The 26,709-nt window shown below is 48.6% G+C and overlaps 1 protein-coding gene and 2 long non-coding RNA genes across 3 annotated transcripts; 2 read left to right on the top strand and 1 right to left on the bottom strand.

Annotated features, from left to right (window-relative positions):
- The first annotated feature begins 1,720 nt into the window (after positions 1–1,720).
- On the top strand, positions 1,721–21,513 carry SLC35E1 (solute carrier family 35 member E1). Its single transcript, XM_053897904.1, has 6 exons — positions 1,721–2,187; positions 2,591–2,661; positions 4,213–4,350; positions 5,736–5,861; positions 17,715–17,960; positions 18,415–21,513. Exons 1-6 carry the CDS (start codon positions 1,767–1,769, stop codon positions 18,643–18,645), a joined length of 1,233 nt encoding a protein of 410 aa, XP_053753879.1. The 5' UTR covers positions 1,721–1,766; the 3' UTR covers positions 18,646–21,513.
- On the top strand, positions 9,054–15,648 carry LOC128775637 (uncharacterized). Its single transcript, XR_008420505.1, has 2 exons — positions 9,054–14,307; positions 14,346–15,648. It is a non-coding gene; the product is annotated as an uncharacterized LOC128775637 (long non-coding RNA).
- LOC109247546 (uncharacterized) lies at positions 15,357–26,691 on the bottom strand. The gene is made up of 2 exons (XR_002071777.2): positions 26,436–26,691; positions 15,357–15,647 (listed from the first exon to the last, which is right to left on the bottom strand). It is a non-coding gene; the product is annotated as an uncharacterized LOC109247546 (long non-coding RNA).
- Between the last annotated feature and the right edge of the window lie 18 nt (positions 26,692–26,709).

Genomic DNA, 26,709 nt, shown 5'->3' with positions numbered 1-26,709 from the left:
GCGAAGTGGCTTTGAGGACAGTCAGGTTGAATTCTGGACCTGCAGCCTATCAGCTGCGTGGCTCTATGCTAATCACTTTTTTTTTTTAATTTTTTTTTAATGTTTGTTTATTTTTGAGACAGAGAGCGTGAGCAGGGGAGGGGCAGAGAGAGAGGGAGACACGGAATCCGAAACAGGCTCCACGCTCTGAGCTGTAGGCACAGAGCCAGACGCGGGACTCGAACTCACGAATCGCGAGATCATGACCTGAGCTGAAGTCGGACGCTTAACCGACTGAGCCACCCAGGCGCCCCTAATCACTTCTATGCATGTGTCCGCACGTGGGAGATGAAAGTGCTTACCCCAGAGCTGTGAGGACTAAGTTAAATGATCAGAGTTTAAGCAACAAAACAAAACAAAAAAAAAAAGAAAAAAAAAGGCCATGTCAGAGAACTGTTTGCTATGGAGAAACTAGTTCCTTTCTAAGTCCACTGTGGCTTGTAATGTGGGCCAGCCTTGCTGCTGTGTGGACTTCCCCAGGAAGTGATTTGCTCTGTGACAAAGGGTCACAGCTGTGTAGGCACAGCTGTAAGATACTAGGGTACAGGTTGGCATCTTATGAGCATCTCCCTTTCTCAGACCTGGGCGTTAGGATGGGTCCCTGCTCCCTGCCCCCACCTGCAGGGACCACTTCTGAGTGTCCAGTAAGCCCAGGACAAACATAGTGCCTGCTTTGGGAACACGGTTAAGCTGAGATTTCCCTCTCGCATATTGGAAATCATTGGGTTGCCACTTTATAATTTGCCAAGTAAGGACGTTGTAAAAGGGCAGCTTAACCCCCCATTTCCCGCCCCCACCCTCCCCGGAAAGTTCGTCAGTACGTGATGTTTGGAACACAAATCAGTCTTTCAGTTTAGGAACATCTTGCTGAAAACACCATCCTGTTTCCTCTGCTAGGGTCTGGGGCTGCTCTAGCCTGGCCTTGGACATCAGCGCTCAGGGCCTCGCACCTCTCCCTCCGGCAACAGCTCTGGAGACAGGTGCCCCAGTAGACTACCACGGCCACAGCTCCCGAATGGGCCAGGGGACCTGAGCCAAGTCGCCTCCCCTCTCTGGGCTTCGGTCTGTCCGTCTGTGAAATGGGGATGGGGTAATACCTACCGCGCAGCGCACGTCGCGGTGATTCTCAGAACGAGCTCCCAGAGACCGGGCTTGCCCCTCTATCGGAGTCCGGCCACGGGAGTCCGTTCCCGTGTTTTTGCAGAAAAAGGATGTAGCTTATGGAAAGCTTTCACAATTTGGTTTCTTTTCAGTAAAGACCTGCTCTTTTACCCTTGCTGTCCGCCGCCACTGCCTCCCGCCCATGAGGAATCTGGCTGAAGGGAGCCGATGTAGCGTGGACATCGAGGTTTGACCCCCGGCTGGATGGCCCGATCACAGACGCTGACGCGACAGGGTCTTTGCGCTCCTGCCCGTTCACTTCGAGACCTGGCTCCGGGTCCCCTAGGCCAACCCACCGGCGGGGAAACCCGGCGGCGGCCGGGCCAGGGTCCGCGTCCCCTCCTTCCGCTTCCGGGATAGGCCTAGCCCCGCCGGAAGCCCACCCGAGGGGCGGGGCCTGCGCCCGCTACGTGGTGGCGGGCGCGTCGGCCGGCGCGAGGCGGTGACGCAAGGCAGCGGCGACCAGTGGAGAGCGGCGTTGGCCGGCGCCCCCGCCTCCACCCGGCCCCGCCCCCGCCCGGCGTCGGGCCGTCGGACGGGCGGGAAGAGGTGGCCGCTCGGGCAGGATGGCGGCGGCGGCGGCGGTGGGCGCGGGCGCGGGGGGCCCGGGAGCGGCGGGCGGCGGCGGCGGCGGGGCGCGCGAGGGCGCGCGGGTGGCGGCGCTGTGCCTCCTGTGGTACGCGCTGAGCGCGGGCGGTAACGTGGTCAACAAGGTGATCCTGAGCGCCTTCCCGTTCCCTGTGACCGTGTCGCTGTGCCACATCCTGGCGCTGTGCGCGGGGCTCCCGCCGCTGCTGCGCGCCTGGCGCGTGCCCCCCGCGCCGCCCGTCTCGGGCCCCGGGCCCGGCCCACATCCGTCTCCCGGCCCGCTGCTGCCGCCGCGCTTCTACCCGCGCTACGTGCTGCCACTCGCCTTCGGCAAGTACTTCGCGTCCGTGTCAGCGCACGTCAGCATCTGGAAGGTGCCGGTGTCCTACGCGCACACTGGTGGGTGCAGCGGCCGGCCTGGGGGGCGGCGGCCGGGACGCGCCGCCCGGGGTTTCGGCGCGTGCGTAGGAGTGCGCTGGCGGGGCTGCGCCCCGACGGCCTGGAATACCAGACCGAGAAGTCAACTTCTGTTGGCGAGGGGCTGGGGGCCAACGAGACTTTTAGCAGGGGAGCGACTCGCACAGGGGTCTAGGGGAGGGAAGTGGCTGGGAAGAGAGCTGGGAGCTGAGCAGGGCGGGTCGCAGCTATTGGGCTGCGGGGAAGCTCCCCGGAAAGAGAAGGGCCGAGGAGGCTTGAAGGGCTGCCAGGCGCTCCCATCGCACTAGTGGAGTTGGGACAGGGTCCCAGGGTGGGTTCTGGGACGGAGACGGCTCCCTGAGAGCCCCCTCGCCTCTCTTTGCAGTCAAGGCTACCATGCCCATCTGGGTGGTTCTCCTGTCCCGGATCATCATGAAGGAGAAGCAAAGCACCAAGGTAACCTGGGAGGGTTCTGGGCCGGTGGGGGCCCCAAGGTCTTCCTGGCTGGTGCCCAGCTGGTGACGTGGTCATGGCTCCTGGCTTCCTGTCAAATCAGGAAGTCTGCTTAGAGGCTTCTGGTGGCCCTTTCACTAATGTTCTGTAATCACTTTGGAGGCAGTGGTGTGCAGTGTGTGTGCCCCCGAGTTGTCTCTGCCGTGTGGTCTTGGGGACACTCCTGTCCCTCTCAGGTCCAGCTTCCCTTCGTGTTTTGGTTCCCTCCGTGTGGTTGCTAGTGGGCGGTGACTCGGTCCCATCTTGGCCAGGCCCCACGTGCCCCTCCAGGGGGACCCGGAATGGAACATCTGACGTCTTGCTGGAACTCTGACAAAGTTTCACTTCTTCGCGAGTGACCGCAGTCAGGTTGGGGACTTCTGGGGTCCGAAGTGAGGTGCTAGTCAAAAGAGTGATTTTGGCAAAATCCAACAAAGTCTTCGAAATGAAAACAACCAGGAGCTGTGAGTGTCTGGGACTGGAAACGAAAGCAACACGCAGAGCCTAGGACCGCATAAGGAAGATGCTTTGGGCACAATCCAGTGTCTGTTCAAGATGCCAAGCCTGGGTATTTCCTGGCTTGGGGCGAGAGGAGCTGTGGCTTCAGCCAGAGACGGCCTTGCTCCTTGTCCTTAAGTGGAAGTGCAACTCCTGTCGTCCCAGCTGGAATCCATTTCGTGCTGGACAGAGCGCCTCTTCTCTAGGTGGTTGGTTTCTGGCATCCTGTATTTTATGTAACTCAGAGTGGCGGTGCCCTGGATCGGCTTATAGAAATTGGGCCACTTCTGGCTGATTTTTTTGTTTCAGCCTCTTTTCTGTCTGTAAGACCTGGGTGTGCTCTGGAACCCGCCCCCAGGGTGATGTCAGGTGTGACTTGTCTCCCTGGGTCCGAGTTGCCTGGGAGGTGTGTAGCTTCATCACTCGATATCACGTCATGTTTATCAGGTTTCCCTGTCGTTCGGGACATTGTACCCAGCTTGGGCAAGGAGCCGGCACCTTCCACTGTGGGGAAGGACTGAGGAATGGCCTAGGCATGTAGGGACCCACCCTATGAGACAGATAAGGCAGGTGATTGTCATTCTTGATCGCAGGGGAAGAAGTGGGACTTAAAGGGAAAGGGGAGAGTCAAATAGCCTAATAGCCTGAGGCCCACAGCCAGCAGGGGGGTGGGGGGGGCTGGAATTCAGGTCCCCCAGTCCGGAACCCTTGTTCTGACCCTCTGGGGCGTTTGAGAGGGCCTTACACCACCTCCTAAAATTCCTGCAGTGCTTTTAAAGTGTCCTTTGTAGGAAAAGGGTGAGCTAGAGGTCCAAAATGGATCCCATTTCTCCGGAAGTTTGGAGCCATTTAGCCACCAGATCTCAGGAACCATCACATACGCTCTGGGCCTTGTAAAGTTGGACCTTCCCTTTGGTGAGGGACGGGAGACCGAGGCTCTCCTCCAAGCCCAGGGGCGTGTGGGGGGCAGCCTGGCTCAGCCTCGGCCATCCTCCCCTCCCGCCCCCCTTCCCGCAGGTGTACTTGTCGCTCATCCCCATCATCAGCGGCGTCCTGCTGGCCACTGTCACCGAGTTGTCATTCGACATGTGGGGGCTCATCAGCGCCCTTGCTGCCACACTGTGCTTCTCGCTTCAGAATATTTTCTCCAAAAAGGTATTTGGGTACCGTCTGGGACACGCCTGGTGGTTTGCGGGTGCACAGGCGGGCGGCCTGTGAAAATGCGGTCAAGGAGGGATTCCCTTGGTGTTGAAACAAACAAAAATCCTGTGGCCCTTCTGCTGGTTTTGTATTTGTTTCATTTTCTTAAGTAATTTGTTTCCTTTTATAAAATTAGCATATATTCAATGTGGAAAACTAGAGAAAAGTCCCCCCCACCCCCCAAAAATCAGAAAACTTGTGTCAGGTACCATAGTGGGTGCTGGAGATGACTAATCAATAGAGACCTGCCCTGCGGCCAGGGATTTCCACGCTATTGAGCAAAATCACAGTACTTTCCCCTAAAGAACTACTGGGGTTTTTTTTCTTTTAATGTTTATTATTTTTGAGAGAGAGAGAGTGCAAGCGGGAGAAGAGGAGAGAGAGAGAGAGAGAGAGAGAGAGAGAGAGAGGGAGGAGACACAGAATCCAAAGCAGGCTCCAGGCTCTGAGATGTCAGCACAGAACCTGACGTGGGGCTCAAACTCACCAACTGTGAGATCTTGACTGGAGCCGAAGTCCAACACTTAACCCACCGAGCCACCCAGGTGCCCCAAAGAGAACTACTGTTAATGCTAGTAGGGGTCTTTTTCTGTACAGTTTTTAGAGTTGTGATATTATAGGTACGTTTCACAATTGTGCTTTTGAAAAGTAAAATTAGTACATTTTCATTTACGATTATAACATTCTCCCATTTCATTAAAAATTACTGCTCTAGGGACACCTGGGTGGCTCAGTCAGTTGAGCATCTGACTTTGGCTCAGGTCATGATCTCACGGTTCGTGAGTTCCAGCCCCACATCAGGCTCACTGCTGTCAACCTAGTAGTGCAGAGCCAGCTTCTGATCCTGTCCCCTGCTCTCTGCCCCTCCCCCACTTGCGCTCTCTCAAAAATAAGTATTTAAGAAAAAAACTATCTTTCTCCAACCATTCATTATAAGGAACGCAGCAACAAACATCTTTGTGTGTGCAGGTTTTCTGTCTCGAGTTATTTCCTTACGTTGTTGGGTCGGAGTATATGAGATATTTATGGCTGCTGATAGACTTTGCCTGGTTGCATTCTGGAATGTGCATGAGCTGATTTAGACATAAACCAGTAGAATTTCAGAGTGCCTGTTTCACTACAGCTTTACCAGTTTTGAGTGTTGGTGTTTTTCACTCTCAGTCCCTCATATTTGTCTTGGGCACGGGCTGTGTGTCTCATCATGGGGCACTGGTAGGTTTGGTGGTCAAGGTCAGATGTCAGGGCTTATGTATAGTCACTGTGTTTGGGGCCTGGGTAACTGGAGCCCTTCTTGCCATGTTTAGTTCCAGTCGGCCTTTACAGAGGTTTTCTCTTTTCAGGTGTTAAGAGATTCGCGGATCCACCATCTCCGGCTGCTGAACATCTTGGGCTGCCACGCTGTCTTCTTTATGATCCCCACGTGGGTCCTGGTGGACCTTTCAGCTTTCCTGGTCAGCAGCGACCTGGTGAGTTGGCCGGTGCCACGGGCACACCCTTTTCTTAACGAGTTCCAAACCAGTTGCTTTGCCGGGCAGTTACACCTGTGTTGACTTTGGGACATTCGGGGCCCCTGGCAGCCAGCCAGCCCTCTTAAGGCTCGGCTTTGTCATGACGCAGTTTTCGTGCAGTCGAGGAAGTCGTCTTCCTTTGCACTTCCTCCTCCAGCGTGCTGGATCTCAGGTGTTGATGGCTGCTTCATTTGTGCCAGTGGCATCAGGAAGGAAAATGCCAGCACGGGCGACTTTCCTGTCCTGACAGTCTGGCTCAGATCTCACTTTGACTTGTCAAAACTGTGTTTGCATAGCTTGATTCCTCTCTTGGTGTCATCTCCGTCCGTACTTCCTTTACTCTGAGTGTGTGCGGAGCTCTCTGAGCGCCAGCAAGAAGCTTCCCACCACGTGCAGGGCCAGCCTCCAGACGGTTCACTGGAAGCTAAGCAAGTGAAAAAATAAATAAAAAAGAAACTAAGCAGATGACAGTGATAAGGAGGAGGTAGGCGTGGTTTCTTCAAAGCCGGAGTTACAGAGAGGGTAAGAGAGGGTAGTAAATTTTATTAGGGCTTAATGAGGCCCGATAGAGTTCTTGGCATTGGTCTTCAATCCTCAGCACTGCCTGGAGACATAGTGCACATTATTTCCATTTTCCAGATGAGGAAAGTGGCTCTGTTCTCACTTCCTTTCCATATTGATTAGCTGTAATTTTTCTGTAAAGAGCTTTCCATCATCACTCAGGACTAGTGTGTTACTTTCAACTACACGAAAAGCAGTTCAGTGCTTTTCTTTCATTTTTTTCTTAATTACCAATTTTTAGAGAACACTTCTTAGCTTACTGTAAATGTTAACCAGTGAATGGGGGGGGGGTGTTTTTTGTGGGAGGGGTAAAGGAAGGTCCTTTTATATATTCTTTTTTTTTCAACATCTTTGTGGACGCCTGTGTCAGTTGCACATCTTAACACTTTTTCTATTCGGATTATCCTGTCTCGGCCAACGGAGTCCTTCCCGCTGGCTCCCTGTCCTTCTGACAGCACAGGTCAGCCTTTGGTAGCTTTTGGTCCAGCAGGATGTTGTTTCCCATATCGTGCCTCTCCTGTCCCAGACTTGCAGTCAGCCGCTCCTTCGAGAGTCCGGGTTGCTTGTGGTAGAGAGCGCTGCTGAGAGAGACAGGCCGTGGTGCTCACCGCTGTTCGGTTGTCATTGCTTTTAAGTCTTTGTGGTAAAAAACTACGAAAGCCCTGTTGGGGCAGAGGGGAGAGTTCATTCCAGTTCATCGCAATGTAACATGACAGGATTCGTCACGGCTGTGATTTTTAAGTGTACGTCTTTTCGGGTACGCTTGATTCCTTCCCGTAATTACTCACGTACAAGATTCCACTGTATGCACACATAATCGCTTCAGAGTGAAAATGCCCACAGGCCAGCTGCGGACAGGATTCTGAGTTTAAGGTTTCTTTGCCGGTCTTCTTTGTCCTTAGGACATGTCCCGTTAAAGATGCACAGTTGGAATGCTGTGCTCTAAGGGCACTGGAAATAATTGTTTTCACAATGTGCCCGTGTCACCAGCTTGTCCGGTTGGGTTCTTTTACTTCCATCTGTTTTCCATTTGTGGCATTGCTTTCCTCCCCCCGCCCCCCAACACTGAATTTGTCAGATACCTTTATATTTCCAAAGCCAAATGAGATGAGGAGGTTCTTTCAAAGAAGTCTGGCTTCAGGGGCGCCTGGGTGGCTCTGTGGGTTATACGTCCAGTCTTGATTTCAGCTCAGGTCATGATCTCAGGGCGTGGAGCTCTGTGCCGGGTGTGGAGCCTCCTTAAGATTCTCTCCATCTCCCTCTCGCCTTCCCCTCCTCGCAAGCACGCACTCCCCACCCCCGCCAAAGTAAATAAATAAAATAAAGACAAAAAATAAAAATATTAAGAAACAAAAAACCCCAAGAAGTCTGCCTTCAGTCCCTATCACCTCCTGCTTTCTTGTCCCTCCCCTGGAGTTCTTCATCGCTATGCTCTTGGTTTATTCTTTCAGGGTTTCTTTTTGCAAGTATAAACACATCTGTATATATTCCTACCTTTCTCCTCCTTACACAGAAAGTGACTTTTTAGGTAGAAAGGAGCACTTTGCTATTTTCCCTCAGTGATATTTCCTGGGGATCGATTATTCCCTATTGACATATTTAGGTCTTTCTCATTCTTTTTATTGGCTGCAGATACTGCTGGTGGGTTTCGTGTCAGTTCTCTTACTACGTCCTGTGACAGCTCCTTAGTGTCTCTGTATACATGCACACAAACACGTGCTTCCAGGCTCGGCTCTAGTAACTTTGCTTGTATTTGCATTCAGGACACGTTTTAGTTTTATTCCAGTGATTACCTTGTTTGTAATACCTTTAGTGACCTGTTCTCTTTGTCGAGCCCATACATATTTTTTACCTTGATGGGGTCCTCGTACGCTCCAACAGTTTTCCGGGGAGCACTCTGTATTTGACAGTGCTGGGGTGTGAAGGCAGGGCCCCTACCTATCTGGGCTCCCCCTCCCTGCCCTGTGTCTCTGGCACGGACGCCGGGTGACGTGGCCCCATCCCAGTGCTGTGCTTCGTGGCGGTACAGGGAGAAGGATCAGGTAGGAGAGCGTCACCTGGAGTCTGCCGCTCGCCGTGTCACCAGGATTCAAAGGCTGTGTGTGGTGGGTAGTTCTGCACACGGGCAGCCCCACTGCTGACAGCTTGACCGAAGCCAGGCAGGGATCACTAGACTCCAAAGCAGGCGGCCTGGTTTTAAAGCTTTTACAAGATGAGTGAAGCAGCTATTTGAGAACAGAAAAGTAAATGGCAGTGGACAGGCTGGGGTTGAAGACCAGATTTCAAATTACCACCGAGTCAGCAGTTTGCTTTTCTTTTCTTCCTTTTTTTTTTTTTTTTTTTTTTAAATTTTTAAAATGTTTTTATTTTTGAGACAGAGACAGACTATGAGCATGGGAGGGGCAGAGAGAGAGGGAGACACAGAATCCGAAGCAGGCTCCAGGCTCTGAGCCGTCAGCACAGAGCCCAACGCGGGGCTTGAACCCACGGACTGTGAGATCATGAGCTGAGCCGAAGTTGGACACTTAACCGACTGAGCCCCCCAGGCACCCCTCTTGTCTTTTTTTTAAGTTTATTTATTTTGAGAGAGAGAGAGCAAGAGTGAGTGGGGCAGGAGCAGAGAGAGGGAGAGACAGAATCCCAAGTAGACTCCCTGCCGTCAGTGAAGAGCCTGACATGAGGCTCAAACTCATGAACCGTGAGATTATGACCCAAGCTGAGATCAAGAGTCAGAAGCTTAACTGACTGAGCCACCCAGGTGCTCCTCAGTTTGTCTTTCTTTTGCCTCCTGTATCTTCAGCCTTAACTCGCAGCCCCGGGTGCTGCACGTGGTGAGAACAGAGTGAGACACCCTCTACTTCTGGATCAGGGAATAGGAAAGGGGGTTCCTGATGCTCAGGGTAGGGGAAATGCCCTTCTGGCTTTTTCTGTTATTTTTGTTTCTTTGTTCTCCTGTGTCCCAGGCCCCTGGCAATCCTGTGGCAATGGTAGCAGCAGGGTCCCACAGCACCTGAGATGCTGAGTGAGGGCAGCCTCCCTCTGCGGTCAGAGTGGGATTAGCCCCCACTGTGTATTTTTCTCTTTTAATCAGCCCACTGCTTGGTCCCAAGTAGAGGTACAGTTGTGGGAAGGCCATAGTGTAGAGCGGGATAACTGTGCCCCAGCCCTTTGACTAGAGGACTGGTCCCTAGGGGAACCCTAGGCCACGGTCGGTACCAGGGAGATCGTGGAGGAGGAGGAACTTGGGAAAGTGACCTCAGAGACACCATGAAATCCTAGGCTCAGCCCCGAGCTGTACATGTGAGGATCTGACCCTAATAGCACACCAAAGACTGACACTGAATTGAGGTAGACTGCCGCCCACATCCCAGACTGATTGCTGGGTAGCGCACACTCCGGATGGAGCCGCGTACTGCTGGAGAGGCTTTGGAAACACAACTGACATTGGAACCAACACCCCCAGAAGGCTTGTCAAGCTTGTAGCCTGAACCCGACTGAGTCTGCTAAAACAAAATTCCGTATCAACGTTCTGCAGAGGATTTAAGTAAGACCTACAGTCTTACAATATCCGAAACGTCCAGAATATAATCCAAAATTACTCGGCATATGAAGAACCAGGGAAATTTCAAGTCCCTTCTCATAGAAGACAATTAACAGATGCCAACACTGAGATGACACAGATCTTGGAATTATTGAACAGCGACTATTTTTTTTAAGTTTATTTATTTTGAGAGAGAGCACGAGCGGGCAAGTGGGGGAGGGGCAGAGAGAGGGAGAGAGAGAATCTCAGTTAGGCTCTGCACTATCCTTGTAAAGCCCGATGCAGGTCTCAAACCCACAAACCCACAAACCTCAGATCATGACCTGAGCCAAAGTCAGATGCTTAACCAACTGAACCACCTAGGCGCCCCTGAAAAATGTCTTAAAAAAAAAAAAAGTATTTACTTTTGAGATAGAGAAAGCGCCAGCTGGGAAGGGGCAGAGAGACAGGGAGACAGGAACTGAAGTGGGCTGCACACTGACAACAGAAAGCCCGATGCAGAGCTCAAATTCATGAGGTGTGAGATCATGACCTCAGCCGAAGTCAGACACTTAGCCAACTGAGTCACCCAGGCACCCCCTGAACAATGACTTTAAAGCAATGATTATAATCATGCCCCAAAAGGTAACATGAATTCTCTTGAGACAAATGTAAAGAATGAAAGGCAGAAGAACCAAATGGAAATTTTGGAAATTCAGAAAGAGTAGCTTAAAAACTCAGGGGATGTGTTCAGTAGTAGAATGGAAATGACAAAGGAAAGGGTCAGTAACTCAAAGATAGATCAATAGAAATTATCCAGTTTGACCCACAGAGAGAAAAAAAAGATTAAAACACAAACAAGCAAAAAATCTGGAAGCAGCCAGAGAAAAATGATGCATTACTTACAGAACAGCGGTTTGAATGACTGTGGATTTCTCATTAGAAACCATGAACACCAGAAAGAGGTGAAATAACATTTTTATAGTACTGAAACTAAGAACTAGCAACACACAGTTTTATATCCAGTGAATACAGAACCTCCAGAACCAATAGAACTATAAAAAAAAAAAACCCACCAAGCAAAAAGATAGTATCAGCAACCAACTGGGTATCTCACTGACATTTGTAGAACATTTTACCCAACAACAGTGTAATAGACATTCTTTCCAGGTATTCATGGAACATTCACCAAGAGAAACCATATTCTGTGTCATAAAACAAACTTTAACAAAAAATCTGAAAACATATAGGGGTGCCTGGGTGGCTCAGTTGGTTAAGTGTTGACTTTTGATCTCGGCTCAGGTCACAATCTCATGATTTGTGGGTTTGAGCCCCGTGTCGGGCTTTGTGCTGACAGCACGGAGCCTGCTTGGGATTCTCTGTCTCCCTCTCTCTCTTTCTGCCCCTACCCCACCTGTTCTCTCTCTCTCTTCTCTCTCTCTCTATAAATAAATTAAAAAAAAAAAAAAAGATACGAAAACATACAAAGTATCTTCTTTGACAGCAGTAACAGGAAAATCTCCACAAACATTTAGAAATTAAGTAACACATTTCTAAATGATGCAGGGCCCAAGAGGAAGCCTCAAGGGAAATAAAAAATATTTTCAACTGAAGCAAAACAGAAAAGAAGACATTACAAACACCAAGAGTGAAAGAGGGAATATCACTATAGACCTCACAGACATTAAAATGATGGAGATATTACTAACTATTCTATATACAGCATAGATGAAATAGACCAATTCTTCATAAACCACAAACTATCAAAACTCACCTACCGAAGATGAACTAGATAACCTAAATAGTCCTATAGCTTTTTTTTTTTTTTTTTTTAATTTTTTGATGTTTTATTTTTATTTTTGAGCGAGAGAGGGAGACACAGAATCCAAGGCAGGCTCCAGGCTCTGAGCTGTCAGCACAGAGCCCTATGTGGGGCTCAAACTCACGAACCGCGAGATCATGACCTGAGCCAAAGTCAGACACTTAACCAACTGAGCCACCCAGGCACCCCAGTACTCCTATAGCTTTTAAGGAAATTGAATTCATAGGTTCAAACTTTCTAAAAAGAAATCATCAGGCCCAGCTGGTTTCACTGGCAAATTCTACCAGACATTTAAGAAAAAATAAATATCGATTCTACACAGTCTCCTCCAGAAAACAGAAGACAGGGGAATGCTTTGGGCCATATAACAAAACCAGTATTCCTCATGGACGTTGGGGCAAAAGTTAACAGAATATTAGTAGGGGCACCTGGGTGCCTCAGTTGGCTGAACATCCAACTCTTGATTTCAGCTCAGATCGTGATTCCAGGGACATGGGATCAAGCCCCACATCGGGCTCTGTGCCAAGCACGGAGCCTACTTAAGATTCATTCTCTCTGTCTCTCTCGCTCGCTTGCTCTCCCCATTCCCCCCACTCACATTCTCTGTCTAAAAATTAAAAAAAATAAAAAAATATTTTTAAAAGCCCCAAATACTAGTAAATCGAATGTAGCAATGTATAAAAAGCATAATACACTATGACAAAATGGGATTTAAATCAAGAATGCAAGGCTAATTCCATATTTGAAAATCAGTGTAATCTCTAACAGTTTAACAAAGAAAACCACTTATTCATTTCAACTGATACAGAAAAGGCATCTGACAAAACCCAACATCATTCATGAAGATAAACACAACTAGGGGCGCCTGGATGGCTCAGTTGGTTGAGCATCCGACTCTTGGTTTTAGTGCAGGTCATGATCTCACTATGTAAGATCAAGCCCGGAGTCGCAGATCCCACTTAAGATTTTCTTCCTCCTCCTCTGCCCCTCCCCGACTCATGCATGCACATGCATGCTCTCTCTCAAAATAAAATAAAATACAAAGTCAACAAACTAGAAATAGAAGGAAACTTCCTCAACCTGATTTTTTTTTTACACGAAAGCTGATTCTTACCGTCAACAGCCATTCTTTAAACATGAACATGCATATAGAATATTCTGCACACACATCACAGTTTTTAACATTAACGGTTAAACACACAACCTACATCCTCATGAAAATAGTCAAAATGCAAACATAAAACAAAAGTCTTACTGATTTTTAAAAAGTTTGTGTTGGGTCCCATTTGTACAACATAATTAATTTAGACGTTTTCATTTTGGCTGTACATGAAAAAAGCAGCCAGTTGAAAATAAAGTCATTGAGGGTTTTTAAATAGCAGAATAGGCAGTTTTGCCATGCAGGAGAAACAATGTTAAATGTTAGTTTTCCCAAAAAATCCACATTTAAAAATATTTAGTTCAAGTCACAGAATTTTTCTCAGTAGAGACCTCAATGTGATGCATAATTAGCTGCCTTAGATGGCCCATTTGAAAGGACGGTGTCCCTTCCCCAGTATAACGTTACTGATTTGGGCACAGAAAGGAAGTCTTAAGTATGAGAACATGATAAAAAAAGATGGAAGAGAACAGAGGAAAGAAAGAAACAGCAAGAAAGAGTACATGAGCTAGTAGTCGCAATCACTGAAAACTGCATTCTCAGCCACTGCAGAATACTAACACCATGATGAAAGATGGGAGGTTTTTCCTGCTAAATTCAAGAATAATTTCAGGATGTTCATGCTCAACGTGTTTATTCCACATCATACTTGACATCCTGGCCGGTGCAATAAGACAAGAAAAAGAAATAAATAGATTTGAAAGGAAGAAATAAAATTCTAACCAGTAAAACCTTGTTCTTTAGTATTAATTATAAATAATTGCTTGAATTTTAACTTCAATTTTTCTCCTTGGAAAAGGTGGTAATGAAGAAAAGTTGAGATCCATTAATCTACACAGGCATACCTTGTTTTATCGCACTTAGCTTTATCACACTTCGCAGATACTCCATTTTTTACAAATTGAAGGTTTGTGGCAACCTCACATCAAGGAAATCTGTTGGTGCCGTTTTCCCAACAGCATTTGCTCACTGTGTCTTTGTGTCATGTTTTAGTAATCTTTGCAGTCTTAAAAACTTCTTAATTGTTACTGCATTTGTTATGGTGATCTATGATGAGTGATTATGACTGACTGAAAGCTCAGGTGATGGTTGGCATTTGGGAGTAATAAAGTTCTGTACATTTAATTAAGGCGTACCCCTTTTTTAAGACATAATGCTATCGCACATTTAATAGTCTACAGTGTAAATATAACTCCTATACGCACTGAGAAACAAAATTCACTTGACTTGCTTTATTGCAATATTTCCTTTATTGCAGTGGTCTGTAAGTGAACCTGCAATATTGCGAAGATATATGCCTGTATATCTGTGTGTGTGTGTGTGTGTGTGTGTGTGTGTGTGTGTGTGAGAGAGAGAGAGTGTGCGCGCGCGTGTGGATAGATAGATAGGTATTGAGTTTTTTTTAACCTTAAAGCTGATTGGAATATTTACGTAGATAGGCAGACAAACTGGAATAGTCAAAATAAGTCTAAGAAAGAATAAACTTGGAGGAATCACATTATTTAAAGACTTAGTATTAAGATACAGATACTGGTTAAGGGGGAGACACATAAATCAGTGGAGCAGAATCGTGTGCAACTAAATGCACACAAATTTGGGTAATTGATTTTTGACAAAGATTCAAAAGCAATCACAGGGCAAAGGGTAGTTTAACAAATGGTGTTGGAACTGGACATCGATAAGGAAAAATCTGAGCCTTGACTTAGACCTCACACATTACAGAAAACTTAACTCATAATGTACTCTAGACTTAAATGTAATGATAACCTTTAGGGGAAAAGAAACACACACACAGGAGAAAAATCTTCATCATGACTTGGGATTAGTTCTTAAGACGTTCCACCAAAAGCAAAGTCCATAAAGAAAAAATTGGTAAATGGAGTCTCATTAAAATTCAAAACTTTTGCTCTGTGAAGACACTACTAAGTGAAAGAAAAGACAGACTCCCAACTGGGAGGAAATATTTGCAAATGACGTACTAACAGAGAACTTGTGTTTTGAATATATAAAGAACTCTCAAAACTCACTAGCAAGATCATAACTTGCTTAAAAATGGGCAAAGGACTTGAACAGACTTTTTCCCATTGGGACTGTCTAGATGGCATGTAAATAGGCAAGTAAAATATGCTCAACATCATTAGGCACTAGAGAGAAACAGAACCATAATAAGATCCACCTCATACCTATTAGAATGGCTGTAATAATAAAAAAATACAACGCCATGTTTGTCAAGGATAAGGCACAGCTAGAATTCTTATATGTTGTTGGAGTAAATACAGAGTGGTACAACCATTCTAGAAAACATTTGGGAGTTTCTTCTGAAGTTAAACATACGCTAATCGTATGACCCAGCAATCTCACATGTGGGTGTTAACTTTAGAGAAATGAAACTCAAGTTCACACAAATGTTTATAGCAACTCCACTCGTGACCTCATGACCACCAAAAACTGGACACAACCCAGATGTCCTTCAACAAGCGGGTGAATAAAAAACGAAACAAGCCCACTTTGGTACATTCATACAACGGAGAGTTGCTTGGCAATGAAAAAGGTCATCAGCTGTTGTTCCTTATGACAGCTTGGGTGGATGTCACAGGCATTATTGCTGAGTGAAAGCAGCCTGTCTGAGAAAGTTCCATCCTGTATCATTCCAGTTCTAGGATCGTCTCTAAAAGGACAAACCTAGAGGGAAGGAGAACACACCGTTAGTTTACCTGGATCGGGGAAGGGGATTCCTACCAAGAGGCCTGGGAGGGTGTTTCGGGGTGAGGGAGTGGTTCTGAATCCTGATTGTGTGGGGAAGAAACACTTGACTGGTATCAGTTTTTTTTAAAAGCTGGATTGACTGGGTTCCTTTTCTGAGAAATAGGGATCTAGGCAAGCTGGCTGGCTCATAAAAACAGCTTGTAAGACCATGTCGGTCATCTCAGGAAAGGACTCGGGAGTGAACAGGTCAGCTTGCCACAGAAGCATGCTGGTGGGCTCACGTGCCTTACAGGGGCTGTTCCAACGAGGGGCAAAAGTCAGAGTGACCGTGAGGTCACCTAAGTGTATCTTGCTGCCCTTTGAGAGGACCTTGTGATCCCTCTCTCTCTCTGAGGGTGGTGGAGATGGAATCAGGTGGCCATTCTAAGACCGTTCCAGCTCCCATGCTGGCAGGCCACTAAATGCCACCTTCCCGGAGGGACCCAGCTGTGTCCAGTACCAATGTGGCTTGAGGACTGGGATGCAGAGGAGGTGCCACCGCGCAGCTTTGCTGGCTTTGCTACCTTCACTGAGCCACACTAGGTCTTGAGGGTGCTCTGCCCTTGGAGCACGGGGACGTGGGGATTGTCCCAGCACTCCAGACGAGGTCAGACACTGCAGAGGTGGACAGCCTGGAGCTGTGCGTGGCTGGTGTACTGTCTCCTGGGGCCCTTCCCCTGGCCGCCCTGCCCTGTAGCAGCCTCTTGGTGCCCCTTGGTTCCTCAGGACTGGTACCGAGGTAGGACTGTGGGAGGTGGGGAGGCATAGGAGTGGTGCCACATGCCTTCCGGTATCCAGCTCTGAATAGATGTCCATAACTGTTCAGCACTGGGCATTCCCAGCCGCCTGGCGGGGGCAGCCCCCCACCTAATTCTCAGCTGCTGCCTGTTCTGGGATCAACCCAGTCTCAGGGGGAGGGGTGGGGGAAGGGGGTTCTGTGGTCCAGATGTCTGTAGTTGTGAGTTCTTAACTTCTGGGCCCCCTTGATCAGAGTGCCTCATTCCAGAGAGGGTCAGATGATAACTAAAGTTTTTGAGAACATCTCGTGTTTGGCTTGGACTGTTTTAAAGCACTTTCACGGCCATGAACCCTTTTGATTGTCCCCGCAGCAGCACTGTGTGGGCTCAGCAGGGTCAGTGTCTTCTGTCGCACAGAGGAAGAACGTGTGACTTGAAAGGTCAGGTGGCTGGAGGTGAAGGGCGGGGAGGAGGGGGGGTGGTTCTCAGTAACAGGGCAGACCCAGGGCTTCTTGCTTCTAGCCTGGGACTCTTGTATTACTAGGTTCTGTGCATACTCAGGGGCTGCCTTCCCAGGGCCTCCCTGTCCTACAGAACGTGTCATGTCTGCCACAGTCTGAATGTGTCCCCCCCACTCAAATTTCTATGTTGAAACCCAGCCCCTCATATGATGGTATGAGGAGGTGAGGCCCTCGTCAGACAGGGTCGGTTGGCCTTATAAAATGAGACCCAGTGAGTTCTCGCCCCTTCCACCACATGAGGGCACCGTGAGAAGACCCCACCTATGAACTGGGAAGCTCACACAAGACACTGAGTCTCTTTGGTCTTGAACTTCTGGCTTCCCGAACGGTGAGAAATAAATGTCTATTGTTTATACCCCCCACCCGCCCATGGCATTTTGTTATAGCAGCTCAGTTGGACTGAGACAGTGTCCAGTAAGCAGACCTTGCTCTGCTAACCCCACAGCTCCCAGTCCTCACTGTCCGGGACAAGGGAAGCTCCAGTTCACCTCGTGCTCTCCACCCTTGGGGCTCTTGGAGCCTCCCCGTCCTCAGCAGCAACGGAGTGGATTATTGCTGTGCCTGCGTGCAGTGTCGCGAGGGTCAGAGGTTGCGCAGATCAGGCACCTGTTATTACACGGCAACACACAGCTGGAACTGCTCCCCGCCTGGACGCCGACCCCAGTAAGCCACTTTGTGCCTCTCCCCCACTTCTGCCAGGGCCAGCATGTGACCCCAGTGCTGTTCTTGTTTTCTCGTCTCTGTAGACCTATGTGTCCCAGTGGCCCTGGACGCTCCTGCTCCTGGCTGTCAGCGGCTTCTGTAACTTTGCCCAGAATGTCATTGCCTTCAGCATCCTCAACCTCATCAGCCCTCTGAGCTACTCCGTTGCCAATGCCACCAAGAGAATCATGGTCATCACGGTGTCCTTGATCATGCTGCAAAACCCAGTCACCAGCACCAACGTCCTAGGCATGATGACGGCCATCCTGGGGGTCTTTCTGTATAACAAAGTGAGTCTGAGGTGGGGTGGGGTGTCCCCTCGATACCCAAGGAGGCACCAAGAGTCAGTGGAGGGGAGAAGAAAGGGCCTCACCCTGAGCCAAGAGGCTGGGGTTCCAGCTCCCAGCTTTGTGGCTGACTGGTTTATGGTGTTGGTGTGGCCCTTCCTAGCCCGGCTTTCCTTTTCCTGTGTAGATTATTCTGGGTCCGTGCCATACTCCAGCTGTGGCTTTTGGGTCTGTGGAGACTCTGTCAGGGATCTCACGGTCTCCTCAAGAAGACCGTGTTCAGTCCAGTGTAAAGACACAGATGGCTCACAGGGAGGGCTGGCCATGCCTGAGCCCTGCTAGGGCCAGTGCTTCGGTGGTGCCTTGAAGGGCTGCTCGGATGCCCGTTGCTCCTCTGTCCTGTGCGCATGTCCTGGGGAAGGAGCCAGTTGTCTCACTGACTCTCTTGATCTTGCAGACCAAGTACGATGCCAATCAGCAAGCCCGGAAGCACCTCCTCCCTGTCACAACGGGGGACCTGAGCAGTAAGGAACATCACCGGAGCCCCCTGGAAAAACCCCACAATGGCATCCTCTTCCCCCAGCACGGGGACTATCAGTATGGCCGCAACAACATCTTAACAGATCACTTCCAGTACAGTCGGCAGAGCTACCCAAACTCATACAGTTTGAACCGTTATGACGTGTAGAGTGTAGAGGGCAGGGTGGTACCTGTGTGACTCCTTCCCCCACTCCCTAGCAGTACCAGAAACTTCTGACAACCAGTGAATGTACAACCCAGCCGAGGGGACGGTGCACAACCATCAGAAGACCCTGGGCTTCCCAGCCCCTTGGGGGCAGCAGGACGCTGCCCTGCAGTAAGGGCCACCGCCCTCAAGCTCCCGTGTTCCAGGCCCTTTCTTCCTGGAGTCTGTCATCCGAGGGCTGTGTTGCCGTGGAGATCTTGGCCAGGTTTTTACCTTTCTGTGTGGACTTCTTCCCCAAGTCATGTATTTGAGAGTTCTCGTTCTGCTTTCCAGATAGTATTTCCAGGTAACTCTCCGGAGAGGCGGGATCACTGTGGATGCAGACCTCCCCGAGCAGGCAAGAGGGGGTTCCCGGGGGCCAAGGAAAGGACAGTAGGATGGTGCTGGAGAATGACAAACTAGCTGCTTCAATTCCGCTGCTCAGATAGGCCAAGGGCCGAGGCAGGCATGGAGCAGAGGGGTACTAATTAAAAGCATCTCCAGCAACATAGATGGACCCAGTTTCCGGCCAACCCCTTGGCCGTTTGCAGTTACTGGCAGATCTTCCAAAGAGAAAAGCTACTGCAATTAGCCTTGAATTCTTGGAGCCTAATTCTTTGACCTGCAAGTCAGAGTCAGTATATGTCCAGATCCAGAGGGAAGGGCAGCTGCTGTCTCCTGTGCCCTCTCTTTCCTAGCCAGAGCAGGGCATCTCTCCTTGCTGGGGACAGCAAAGGGGGAGTGGCTGAGGGGCTGTCAGAGCATTAGGAAATCACGTTCAGTGTTTCAAGCTCTGTTTTTGTAATATTCGTTTTGTCTTTTCTGATGAGTCTTCGCTTCTGTGACGACTTAGTAGGATGTTTGGTGGGGAGATGTTAACTTGATGAGGATCTTGCATTTTTCTAGGGAATATTTTGCAGTTGTGTGTGTTTATGCCATTGTCTCCTATGGGGGGTGGGGCGCATGAGGACTGGCTTATAGATTGAAAACGCTTTTGTTCTTAAATGTTTAAAAACAAGAAAAACTCCTTCTGGTGATGCGTGTCTTGATACATTTCAGCATTAGTAGGAAGCGCTGAAGTTTCTGAAGCTCCTAATGGCCCCAGCCGCCGAAAGCAGAATGAATCAAGAATGTCATCTCAACAGTTTGTGTAATAGATGAGACCACAGCACTTTGATTCCATGACCTGATCTGGTGGGGTGTCTGCGTTAGGATCGGAACCATGTCCTGGTGAAGGGGAGAAGCGGCGAGCACCAAGCTAGGATTTGGGTTTGGATAAATCACGTATCAGGAAAATGATGTGGCCCCAGCAGATAGCCCATGTGCGGAGGTTCAGGTCAGGGTCTCCATCTTTCCTAGCGTCACAAGAGGATGCTGTCCTCGCAGAGGGGACCGCTGGCTCAGCTGCTGGGGTCCCTGGTGATGTCTGCCTTCCTTCGGGGCTGTGCCCAACCTCTTGAATAGGCACTCGGAGGAAGGCGCAGGTGGGACAGTGGGTCACCCTTTATGTCTTGGTGAGACGTTTCCCCGTCTGAGGGAGTACCATAGCTTATGATGGACTCCTGGTTTGGTTATTTTTGTCAGCTTATGAGTGGGCTGTTCCTGGAGGTCACCCGGTCCCCTTGTGGCTGGAGTTTATGCACCACCAGCCTCGGGTCCCTGTGTGTTCACGTGTCGTTCACTTTCTTTGTAATTATTTTGGTTGGCCCCAAGTTTTGAGACGGTTGCTGTGTAAAACGGGAAGGGGAAATCTGAAGGGCATTTTGTGAAAAGAGTTTGCTGAGTGTCTTCACAGAGGCATTACAGTCTGTAGCTGAACTTTTCTCACTGGTGACTAGCAACAAATGGGGGTAATTCTGCACCACAAAGATACTGTGGTAGTTGTTTTTATGATTATAGTGACTGAGTCCTTGAACAGATAATTGAACTCCAAAATGAACTGTGTGTCTTTTCAGGTTTAATGAAATTTATGATGTTGCTAAAATTTGTATATTGTTTCCCTTTTCCAATGCAAGATCTGCTGGCGAGGGGAACGGACTGGTTTTATTACGGTTTATAAATTAATAAATGGGGTATTTAATTCTGTACATAAATCTGCAGCAAGTACATACACTGGAATGAATGAGACAATCATATTAGACCAAATCATCCGATCAAAAGACAAAGACATACTTTTGAGACTTGAAGGTTCAGAGCTGACACTGACCTCCTGAAGGCCAGTTTTCCAGCCACTTTGGCCCTGGCCCACCACCCCCGCCCACTCCCACATTCCCATTTGCAGCTCTGTTCCCCTCTCCCTCTCCCTTGCTGGGGTTTGTGGCAGGAAATTAATCTACCCATCCTTTGTGTGGTCTTGCCTAGGACACTAACTCGAACCCAACTCCTTCATTTTACAGAAGGGGAAACTGAGGCTCAGAGGGCATTTTCGAATAGTGTTTGTTCACTATTTTGAGACTTGGTGTGGACTTTTTAAGCACCTTATTTTAAGTCATTCGTTATAGGGAAAATCAAACCCCTATTACAAAGGAGAGAAACCAAACATGTTGAAGTGAAGAAGCACTTGGGATTTCTCAATTTTGCTGTGTATTTGGTATACATCATGCAACAGGCCCTTTATTGTTGCTGGGATACAACCAGACCCGGGTAACTTAAGGTCTAACAGCCTTAAGGGGATAGAACATTAAATTATTAAAGGAACTGAAAATTGTGAATTCTTTTTTTTCAGTGGTCACCTGTTTTCAAGAATTAAATGCTATAGACTTCTGTGGGATTGATACTGTGTGTATATTCATTGATGGCATTTACCAAAAATAAACGATGGTCTCCAGGGAATCATGACTGGTCCTAATTTGTCAGTGAGGGTCTGAGTGACCCTGTCTTCAGTGTGCCCGGCAACAAAACATGTAAGAAATAGAACGAACCAACTTGATTCTCACATCTGAGTAAACTGCAACTTTTTTTCCTGAGCCAAAGATGAGGACATGTGATGTGTGAATTTATGACATGGTAGAATAAAACCAGAGACACAGCTCAGCAGTTAATGACATGCCTTTATTGAACAAAATAACACGGAAAACCCAAGAATGTGTAGCAGCTGTGCTCATGGAGCGTATTTTTGAGGAATAATGGCTAATAGTGAGACCTGCTCCACGCCTAACAGTGGTGGATTTTCCCCACACAATCCTTACAAGGTTTATTAACTTTATTTTACAGATGAAAATGAGGCTCGAGGGGGTTATCACACAGTAAGTCTGCCTCCAAAGCCCATCCCTCCCCCCATATTAACTCAGAAACCCATTACCTACAGAATTTCCTTCAGCCACAGTTGAAGAGTAGGAGTTTCTGCTACAACAACTGCCCACATCCTTTTAATTCATAATCCTTTTGTTCACTGATTTACTGAACACTTCATTTGAGTCAAGTACAGGAAACAGATGCCTAGGCCTCAGAGCACGCTTGGCTTAATTTGTAGATACGTAACTAAGTTAAGTAGCATATAGGGGCTATATTGGGGATATGGAAAACGGTAAGGAAAGTACAGGATAATTATTTGAGGGGAATGGAATGGAAATGTTTGCCTTATTACACTTACAATTCTCAGGTTATTTTACTTGCATATTTTATATTATACACATCTCATTTAACCATCAGAACCCAAGAGGGAGATACTGGCACCATTTTCCAGGGAAGTGGAAACAAAGCCCATGGACCAAGCCAGGAATCCAGGAGTGTCTGACTCCAAGCCAGGGCCCTTTGCCCGGCAGAGCGGCCAAGATAAAGTGAGCTGTTTTGTTTTTCCTCACCTTTGTCACATATTCGCCATGAGAGGAGGTGATGTCCTCAGGGGTGTGTCCTTTCGTTGCAGTTGTGTGGGCCATGCTGCCACAGTAAGACCTTGACGGAGCCCTCCTGTCTGGGCGACCTGGTGGCTTGGCAGTCCACCACTGCAGCTGCAACGGGGCCTCCAGAGGCTCTGCCCCAGGATGGAGTTGCTGCCTCACAACTCAAGACCTGGTCCTACGGAGAATAACAGCTCATGCTGCACGCGGCCCCGTTGTTCAGACACTAGTCTCAACTCCTACCTGGGACTGAACACTCCAGGGACTGGAATACTCCCATTTATCTATCTCCCCAGGGCAACTCCTTTGTGACCAGAGGCTGGCTCGGTGACAAGATCAGGCCCTGAGGAATGCTGCTCCCTCAAAGACTGGATAGGACCTTATCTGTTCCCACATCATTCCTCCTGCTGTGGCTTCAGCTAGTTGACCACACGGGGTTCAGTTACTGTAGGAAACGAGATTGACAGTAACACCAAGCTCTGGCTTTATTGAGACTACACGTCTGGATGGGCATTAGACTTCCTTAGTCAGCCGCTACTTTTTTAATAACAATTTTTATTGTCTATGTATTTTTCAGCTTGAAAAAAATTGTTAAAGCTAAAAAATATCTATACTATACAGACATCGAAAAGAATGAGTTAAGGGTGTCTGGGTGGCTCAGTCAGTCAAGTGTCCAATTCTTGGTTTTGGCTCAGGTCACGATCTTAAGGTTGTGAGATAGAGCACCGAGTTGGGCTCTGCCCTGCCCCCACCTGTGTTCTCACTCTCAAAATAAATAAACTTAAAAAAAAAAAAAAAAAAGAATGAGCTAGATCTATGTGTGAAGGGAACAATTTCCAAAATATATGGATATATAAATGTGCTTGTGAATACACAGTATGTTTCTGGAAAGACACACAAAAGACAACACAGCAGTTGCCTGTGGGAAGGGTATATATGCGTCTTTTTTTTTTTTTTTTTTTTTTTAGTGTTTATTTATTTTTGAGAGAGACAGAGCAAACAGGGGAGGGGCAGAGAGAGAGGGAGACACAGAATCAGAGGCAGGCTCCAGGCTCTGAGCTGTCAGCATAGAGCGTGACACAGGGCTCGAACCCACAGACCACGAGATCATGACCTGAGCCAAAGGCGGATGCTTATCCGACTGTGCCACTCAGGCGCCCTGTTATATACATGTTTCTTTCAAAACACGCTATATGCATATTATTTTATAACCCGCTTTTAAAAAATATGCCATGGGTGCCTGGGTGCCTCAGTCAGTTGAGCATCCAACTTCAGCTCAGCTCATGATCTCACAGTTTGTGAGTTCAAGCCCCGCACTGGGCGCTCTGCACTTGGTGCAAGAACCTGCTTTGGATCTTCTGTCTCCCTCTCTCTGCCTCTCCCCTGCTCACGCACTCTCTCAAAATAAATAAACATTAAAAAAAAAAAAGTATGCCACAAACATTTCCTCATGTTATTAAATATCCTCTTGATTTCGTGCGTCTGTGTACACACATTCTATTGAGGGAATGTGCTATAATTAACCGATCCCTACTGCTGCACATTTAAACACCATTTTATGGGATAACTTTGCAGTGCACAGCATAGCACATACTTCTGATTTGGGATAAATCCTTCACAGCATGTTTGCAGATCAAAGCAGGTATGCATATGGCTTTAGACATTTTTCCATTCTGCTTCTTGGGGTGGGCGGGAGGGGTCTCTTCAAGTTCATCTCGCCCAGGAGTATGCATTTTACTGGTTTCCTTAAGAGTTGTTTCCAGGTTCTTGAGACCATCGGTGCAGCAGCCTCTGCTTTTGGCAACTCGACTGCTTTCTTTTGACCAGTGGATTCTCATTTGGCCCACTGAAAGGAGTCTGCGTGAGGCCGCCTGATGCTTAAGTGTTCAGTTTCAGATAAATGGCATTTTAAACACTAAGAAATTAATGTAGTGGGGCGCTTGGGTGGCTCAGCCAGTTGAGCGTCTGACTTTGGCTCAGGTCATGATCTCATGGTTCGTGAGTTCGTGAGTTCGAGCCCCACATCGGGCTTGCTGCTGTCAGCCTGTCAGCACCACAAGTGTCAGAGCCACTTCAGATCCTCTGTCCTCCCCCCCGCCCCTCCCCCGAAAAAACAAAACATTAAAACTAAAAAAAACAAATGTAGGGACGCCTGGGTGGCTCAGGTGGTTAAGCGTCTGACTTGATTTCAGCTCAGGTCATGATCTCCTGGTTTATGGGTTCGAGTACCACTGACAGTGTGGAGCCTATTTGGGATTCTCTCTTTCCCTCTCTCTCTGTCCCTCCCCTCCTCCCTCTCTGTCTCTCTCTCAAAATAAATAAACTTAAAAAAAATGACTGTATAAAAGTGGTCACAGGTTTACATAATCATTTGAGGGGACAGTTGAGCATTATCAGTATTAAATGTGCACATCCTACGCTAAATCATTTTAACAGTGGCCTAAAAGTGGAATCAATCAAAGAGGCTCCATAGAGTCTGGCTTGAATAAATTATTGTACACCCACATCACACTGTCCTGAGCAGTCACGAGAAATGACCATACAGATTCGTTAACCTGTCTTGGCTCACAGATCCTGTTAAGACTCTAAAAAAACACTGTGTATCTTTAACTCACGAAAACACATATAGGTACAACAGCGTGCTACCTCTGAATTCCACCCGTGGCGGATCACAAATTAAAACCCTGATGGAGATCTTTACTGGCACCTGCAGCCCCCGGATTACTGGGCTTTATACTGAACAGACCAACATCCGTGCTCCCTTTGCCTGGTGTGGTCACACAGCTTGCTGCAGAGTAGGATCTCAGTGCAAACCTCACTTCCCAGGGGCAGGCCATACCCCCCTCCCTCATCAAGGTCTCAGTACCCAGCTGTTTTCCTTAATAACACTGTTGGAATGACGGATTTGTCTACTGATTTATAGGTCTCTGCCCCTCCTCGGCTGCCTGCTCAGGAGAGCAGAGTTCAGGCATCACTGGGACATCACAAGCCACGTTCAGCCTGCTTTTCCGTGAACCAAGAATAGTCTCTACTAGGGAACATCTGCAATCAACTCATGCCAGGGAAGACCAACTTAGAACCGCCAAAAAAAGCATTCTACTTTTCTCAGCAGACCTGTATTTTAAAAACTGCTTAATCATTACATTCTGAATACCACCAATAAAAAAATGTTAGGGACGTTTTCTCTTTGATTACGCAAGTACCTACATAATATGCTCCGTTTTGCCTCTTGGCCCACAGAGCCTAAAATATTTGCTATCTGGCCCTTTATAGAGAAAGTTTGCCAATTCCTGGCCTAGAGCAGTATCTGACATACAGGAGATAATCCATGAGCGTCAGGTGGCGAAATTTGTAACCAAAGAGAAAAGTATCTAAAATATATAGACGCTTATTTGCACAGAAAAAATAGGGACGTAGAGCCAACCAAGCGTTAATGGCAAATCTCAAGAAGGTCGGATGACCGGGACGTCCAGTCTACGTTCTCTAACGTTTACGGCTGCTGCTTTTATCTTTCCCCACCATCAGCACGCGTTCGCTTCGTCATCATCTGAGAAGGAATGTGCATCTTTCAGGAAGGCGCCGAGCCCACTGGGCGCGCAGTCTAGAAGGCCGGGCACCCGCAGGTCGGGGGCGCTCGTTCCACGCCGCTTGAATGACTGCACGGAAACCACGCGAGCCCCAAGGGGACGCAGTCTGAGGCCGGCGAGGGTGGCGTAGGTCCCCCGCCCCAAAGTCTTCCTTACCAAAGCGTTGGGTCGAGCGAAAGAAACTGAGCGGAAGGATCTTGTGAAGTTCAACAAGCCCAGTTCCATCCCCGCCAAGCCCGTCGCCTCCCGGTTCTAACGCCCGGGAAGATGTGACCGGCGTCACGGCCCGGGAGCCTCCCGGACGCACCTCACCTCGTAGTCTTCTCACCGCAGCCTCGCGAGGAGGAAACACAGGCTTTGACCGGCGCAGGGACTCCCCAGGCAGCTGTCCAGCGGAGCACGCAACCTGCCAGGCCCTCCAGCTGCGACGCCGGCTCGGGAGAACGCCGCGGCGGCGGGTAACGGTAGTCCGCGCCTTTCCCCACGTTCCGGGGCGGAGCGCGACAGCGGCCCACTCCGCGCAAGCGCGGGAAGGCCCCTGCGCGTGCGCATCACTAGCGACCAGTATCGCGCGGCTTCTTCCCGCCCGCCTTCTGCCCTCC

The sequence above is a fragment of the Panthera pardus genome, unplaced genomic scaffold (genome assembly GCF_024362965.1).
Source record: "Panthera pardus isolate Hobbes unplaced genomic scaffold, ASM2436296v1 HiC_scaffold_8, whole genome shotgun sequence".
NCBI lineage: Eukaryota > Metazoa > Chordata > Mammalia > Carnivora > Felidae > Panthera > Panthera pardus.
The sequence above is the reverse complement of the archived record's forward strand: the minus strand, read 5'-3'. Positions and strand labels throughout refer to the sequence as shown.

Excerpts from the sequence above, each read along its gene's own strand:
- SLC35E1 (XM_053897904.1), top strand. The coding sequence starts at position 1,767 with ATGGCGGCGGCGGCGGCGGTGGGCGCGGGCGCGGGGGGCCCGGGAGCG. Across the intron at positions 2,662-4,212 it reads AGGAGAAGCAAAGCACCAAG|GTGTACTTGTCGCTCATCCC; the intron begins GTAACCTGGGAG and ends CCCTTCCCGCAG. Across the intron at positions 5,862-17,714 it reads TCCTGGTCAGCAGCGACCTG|ACCTATGTGTCCCAGTGGCC; the intron begins GTGAGTTGGCCG and ends TCGTCTCTGTAG.